General features: G+C 61.7%; 1 protein-coding gene across 1 annotated transcript; it reads right to left on the bottom strand.

The window, feature by feature from the left end:
- Positions 1-1,576: 1,576 nt before the first annotated feature.
- On the bottom strand, positions 1,577-5,690 carry QPRT (quinolinate phosphoribosyltransferase). Its single transcript, XM_061444361.1, has 4 exons — positions 5,685-5,690; positions 3,155-3,709; positions 2,238-2,369; positions 1,577-1,771 (listed from the first exon to the last, which is right to left on the bottom strand). Exons 1-4 carry the CDS (start codon positions 5,688-5,690, stop codon positions 1,577-1,579), a joined length of 888 nt encoding a protein of 295 aa, XP_061300345.1.
- Between the last annotated feature and the right edge of the window lie 427 nt (positions 5,691-6,117).

The following is a 6,117-nucleotide window of genomic DNA, read 5'->3' as shown; positions in this document are numbered from 1 at the left end:
GGTGTGTTACATACGTGTTACAGGCATGTTACAGGCCTGAACATGGGATACAGGTGTGTTACAGGCGTGAACATGCGTCTTACATACACCAGTATGGGATAAATACTTGAACACGCATGTTACAGATGTGTTACATGCATGTTACATGTGTGAACATGGGATACCGGCGTGTTACATACGTTAACACGTGTTACATGTGTGAGCATGGGACACGTACGTGAACACGTGTGTTACCTACCCATTGAACCCCATTGACTGCCCCAAACCCCATTGACCCCCATTGGGAACCCCCAAACCCCATTGACCCCCATTGGGACCCCCCCAAACCCCATTGACCTCCATTGGGACCCCACTGACCCCCATTGGGTTGCCATTGAGAACCCCCCCCCAGACCCCATTGAGACCCCATAGATCCCCATTAGACCCCTATTAGGAACCCCCAAACCCCATTGCCCCCCATTCATCACCACTCTCATAAAGGAGGGGGGGGGGTGTTTATTGGGGGACCCCAACAGCCCCCAATGGCCATGGGGGGGCTCCATTGACCCCCATTCATTACCTATGGGGGGGTTCCCATGGGGGGGGTTTCCATTGACCCCCATTCATTACCTATGGGGGGGTTCCCACGGGGAGGGGCTCCATTGACCCCCATTCATTACCTATGGGGGGGTTCCCACGGGGAGGGGCTCCATTGACCCCCATTCATTACCTATGGGGGGGTTCCCACGGGGAGGGGCTCCATTGACCCCCATTCATTACCTATGGGGGGGTTCCCATGGGGGGGGTTTCCATTGACCCCCATTCATTACCTATGGGGGGGTTCCCATGGGGGGGGTTTCCATTGACCCCCATTCATTACCTATGGGGGGGTTCCCACGGGGAGGGGGGGCTCCATTGACCCCCATTCATTACCTATGGGGGGGTTCCCACGGGGAGGGGCTCCATTGACCCCCATTCATTACCTATGGGGGGGTTCCCACGGGGAGGGGGGGCTCCATTGACCCCCATTTATTACCTATGGGGGGGTTCCCACGGGGAGGGGGGTCTCCATTGACCCCCATTCATTACCTATGGGGGGGTTCCCACGGGGAGGGGCTCCATTGACCCCCATTCATTACCTATGGGGAGGGTTCCCAAGGGGGGGGTTTCCATTGACCCCCATTCATTACCTATGGGGGGGGTTCCCACGGGGAGGGGCTCCATTGACCCCCATTCATTACCTATGGGGGGGTTCCCACGGGGAGGGGGGACTCCATTGACCCCCATTCATTACCTATGGGGGGTTCCCAAGGGGGGGGGGCTCCATTGACCCCCATTCATTACCTATGGGGGGGTTCCCACGGGGAGGGGGGGCTCCATTGACCCCCATTCATTACCTATGGGGGGGTTCCCATGGGGGGGGTTTCCATTGACCCCCATTCATTACCTATGGGGGGGTTCCCACGGGGAGGGGCTCCATTGACCCCCATTCATTACCTATGGGGGGGGTTCCCAAGGGGGGGGTTTCCATTGACCCCCATTCATTGCTTTGGGGGGGGGGGTGTGTTGTTCCCACGGCTGCTCCATTGCCCCCCATTCATTGCTCGCTATGGGGCAGGACCTTGAGGGCGAAGTCCAGGGCAGGGGCGCTGTGGGTCAGGCACCCCATGGAGACGACGTCGATGTGGGGCCCCAGGAAGTGGGGCAGGGAGTCCAGGGTGATGCCGCCGCTCGCCTCCACCACGACGTGGGGCCGGGAGGCCTTGACGGCCGCCGCCGCCTTGTGCAGGGCCTGCAAGGGGGACCTATAAGTGGTCAGTGGGGCACATAGGGGGTGATAGGACCCATAAGTGGGCAATGGGGGCCATAAGGACCTCGAGGACCCATAAGTGGTCAGTGGGGTCCATAGGGGGTGATGGGATCCGTAAGTGGGCAATGGGAGCCTATGGAGCTCAAGGACCCATAAGTGGGCATTGGGACCCATAAGTGGGCAATGGGGCCCATTAGGGGTCAAAGGGGCCCGTAAGTGCTCAATGGGCCCCATAGGCACTCAATGGGATGCTATGGATCTCAAGGACCCATAAGTGCTCAGTGGGACCCATAAGTGCTCAATGGGCCCCATAAGCGGTCAGGGGGCCCCAGAGGCACTCAATGACCCCAGAGGCCCTCACTGTGTCCCATTGCACTCAACGGCCCCATAGACCCCCCGTGGCCCCACAGGCCCGCGCGGTGCCCCCCAAGTGTGGGGCGGGGCGCACCTGGGGGCTGAAGTTGTCCATGAGGACGATGTCGGCCCCGGCAGCGGCGGCGGCCACGGCGGCGCCCTCGGAACCGACCTCGATGGAGACGCGGCGCCAGAACCCGGCGGCGGCGCGGGCAGCGCCCACGAGCTGCGACCCATAGAGACCCATAGAGACCCATAGAGACCCATAGGGACCCATAGAGACCCATAGAGACCCATAGAGACCCATAGAGACCCCATAGAGACCCATAGGGACCCATAGAGACCCCATAGAGACCCATAGGGACCCATAGAGACCCATAGGGACACATAGGGACCCATAGAGACCCCATAGAGACCCATAGGGACCCATAGAGACCCCATAGAGACCCATAGGGACCCCATAGGGACCCATAGAGACCCATAGAGACCCATAGGGACCCATAGGGACCCATAGAGACCCCATAGGAACACATCGAGACCCATAGAGACCCATAGAGACCCCATAGAGACCCATAGGGACCCATAGAGACCCCATAGAGACCCGTAGGGACCCATAGAGACCCCATAGAGACCCATAGAGACCCATAGAGACCCCATAGAGACCCATAGGGACCCCATAGGGACCCCATAGGGACCCATAGAGACCCATAGAGACCCATAGGGACCCATAGAGACCCCATAGGAACACATCGAGACCCATAGAGACCCATAGGGACCCATAGGGACCCCATAGAGACCCCATAGACACCCATAGGGACCCCATAGAGACCCCATAGGGACCCCATAGAGACCCATAGAGACCCATAGAGACCCCATAGAGACCCATAGAGAGCCCTATAGAGACCCCATAGAGACCCCATAGAGCCCCACAGAGACCCCATAGAGCCCCATAGAGACCCACAGAGACCCCATAGAGCCCCATAGGGACCCATAGACCCGCCCCCCCCTTACCTCCTCCATGGACCCCCCGTGCAGCGCCACGTGATTGTCCTTGACCAATAGGAGCCCGTCGAGCCCCCAGCGGTGCGCGTCGGCCCCGCCCACGGCCAGCGCGTACTTCTCCGCCAACCGGAAGCCGGGCGTGGTCTTCCGGGTGCCGGCGACCAATCCGTGCCAGCCTCGTGCGCGGGCCACGCCCCTCGCCGCCGTTGCCATGGTAGCGACGCCGCTGCAGCGGCCTAGGCAGTTGAGCGCCACCCGCTCGCCGTAGAGGAGCCCCCAGGCCGGGCCCCGCAGCTCCGCCACCGCCGTGCGGGCCCCGGGCAGGGCCGAGCCCTCCGGGAGCAGCGCCCGGAGCTCGCAACCGAGCTCCCGGAACACGGCCTCGGCGAACGGGAGCCCCGCCAGGACCCCGGCGGACTTGGAGACCAGCTGGGCCCGAGCCAGGCCGCGGCCGCCATCACCGGAAAGCGACGACGCGGGGTCAAAGGGCGACGTGTCCTCCTGCAGCCAATGGAGGGCCAGGACGCGGAGGGAGGGCGGGGGAAGCACCGGAAGTGGAGGGGGCTGCGGGGGAGAGGGGGGGAGAGAGAGAGAGAGGGGGCGCTCTGGGCGCGGCTCTATGGTGCTGGAGGACTGCGCGTCGAGATGGAGTCCTCCAGGGCCTCCACGTGCCCTTCTAGCCGCGCCTCTATGGTCCACAGTCCTCCAGGGCCCCTCTAGCCTCCTCTCTATGGTGTCATAGTCCTCCAGGGCTCCTCTAGACACAACTCTATGGTGCCAAAGTCCTCCATGGCTCCTCTAGCCTCCTCTCTATGGTACCACAGTCCTCCAGGGCCCCTCTAGTCACAGCTCTGTAGTACTTTAAGCCACTCTAGCCTCCTCTCTATGGTACCACAGTCCTCCAGGGCTCCTCTAGCCGCGGCTCTATGGTGCTGGAGGACTGCGCGTCGAGATAGAGTCCTCCAGGGCCTCCACGTGCCCTTCTATCTGCAACTCTATGGTGCCACAGTCCTCCAGGGCCCCTCTAGACTCAACTCTATGGTCCGTAGTCCTCCATGACCCCTCTAGCCTCCTCTCTATGGTGCCACAGTCCTCCAGGGCCCTTCTAGCCGCGGCTCTATGGTCCGTAGTCCTCCATGACCCCTCTAGCCTCCTCTCTATGGTGCCACAGTCCTCCAGGGCTCCTCTAGCCGCAGCTCTATGGTGCTGGAAGACTGCGCGTCGAGATGGAGTCCTCCAGGGCCTCCTCGTGCCCTTCTAGGCGCAACTCTATGGTGTCACAGTCCTCCAGAGCCCCTCTAGCTGCGGCTCTATGGTGCCACAGTCCTCCAGAGCCCCTCTAGCTGCGGCTCTATGGCTCCATAGTCCTCCAGGGCCCCTCTAGCCTCCTCTCTATGGTGCCACAGTCCTCCAGGGCCCCTCTAGTCACAGCTCTATGATCCATAGTCCTCCAGGGTCCCTATAGCTGTGGCTCTATGGCGCCACAGTCCTCCACAGCCCCTCTAGCCTCCTCTCTATGGTCCACAGTCCTCCAGGGCCCCTCTAGCCACAGCTTTATGGTGCCATAGTCCTCCAGGGCCTCTCTATCCACATCTCTATGGTGCCATAGTCCTCCAGGGCCTCTCTATCCACATCTCTATGGCGCCATGGTCCTCCAGGGCCTCTCTCTACCCCTCTAGCCACATCTCTGTGGTACTTCAGGCTGCTCTAGCCTTGTCTCTGTGGCAGTACAGACCTCCAGGACCTCTCTGTGACGCTCTAGCCTTGTCTTTATGGTGCCATAGTCCTCCAGGGCCTCTAGGCCTCGTCTCTGTAGTACTTTGGGCCGCTCTAACCCCATCTCTATGGTTCTACAGGGTTGGGGGCGCACTGGAGAGGCACCAAGCTATGGGTCCAGCCCCATAAACCCCTCTCCTGCCCCACACCCAGCCCCATAGATCCCCTCCCAGCCCCACATCCTGTCCCATAGCCCCCCCCCAACCTATGGGTCAAGCCCATAGACCCCCCCAGCCCCACACCCAGCCCCATAGACCCCTCCAGCACCACATCCAGCTCTATAGAGCCCCCTAATCTATAGGTCCAGCCCCATATATTCCCCCCTAGCCCCACATCTAGACCCACAGATCCCCCCCATCCAGCCCCATAGACCCCCGTAATCTATGGGTCCAGCCCCATAGAACCCTCCCCAGACCCCCATCCAGCCCCCTAAACCCCTCCCATCCCCCCAACCAGCCCCATAGATCCCCTCCAGCCCCACATCCTGCCCCATGGACCCCCCTAATCTATGGGTCCAGCCTCATAGACCTCCCCCAGCCCCATAGACACCCCCAACCTATGGGTCCAGCCCCATAGATCCCCCCCACCCCCCCATCCAGCGCCATAGCACTCCCCATCCCCTCCCCCCCGCCATGTCCATGGGGGTCCAAAGTCCGCCCGCCATTGGCCACGTCTCCCATTGCCCCTCCCCCACCCCCCCATCCCCCCCCGACCCCCAAGTGGGGCCGGACCCACATCTATGGGGCAGGAGGCTCCCACTCACCTCCATGGCTGCCACTTAGGGGGCAAATGAGCCCCTATGGGGGGGTGGGGAGGGGGGTAGTGGGCTTGGGGGAGGGGGCGTGGTCATCCCGCCCCTAGCTCCGTTCCCCTCGCTCTGATTGGTTGTCCCACAAGTGGCTCCGCCCCCCATTAAAGACACGGGAGGCCGGGGGGAAGGGGGGGGATTCCCTTTAATGGCAATAAATAAGCGACGCTGTGGGGTGCCCCATAGCGCTATGGGGCTGCCCCATAGCAAGAGGTTGCCCCATAGCATTAGGGTGCCCCATTGAGCTTAGGGGGTGCCCCATAGCAATAGGGTGCCCCACAGAGCTTGGGGGGTGCCCCATAGCATTAGGGTGACCCATAGAGTTTGGGGGATCCCCATAGCAAAGGGCTGCCCCATAGCATTAGGGTGCCCCATAGTGTTTAGGGGG

The sequence above is a fragment of the Pezoporus flaviventris genome, unplaced genomic scaffold (assembly GCF_033815535.1).
Source record: "Pezoporus flaviventris isolate CSIRO_AGI_PZ_B2104156 unplaced genomic scaffold, CSIRO_AGI_Pfla_v1 ptg000834l, whole genome shotgun sequence".
In the NCBI taxonomy this organism is placed as follows: domain Eukaryota; kingdom Metazoa; phylum Chordata; class Aves; order Psittaciformes; family Psittacidae; genus Pezoporus; species Pezoporus flaviventris.
This window is presented reverse-complemented; position numbering and strand designations above follow the sequence as displayed.

Excerpts from the sequence above, each read along its gene's own strand:
- QPRT (XM_061444361.1), bottom strand. Across the intron at positions 2,370-3,154 it reads ACGGGGGGTCCATGGAGGAG|CTCGTGGGCGCTGCCCGCGC; the intron begins GTAAGGGGGGGG and ends TATGGGTCGCAG. Across the intron at positions 1,772-2,237 it reads TGGACAACTTCAGCCCCCAG|GCCCTGCACAAGGCGGCGGC; the intron begins GTGCGCCCCGCC and ends TCCCCCTTGCAG.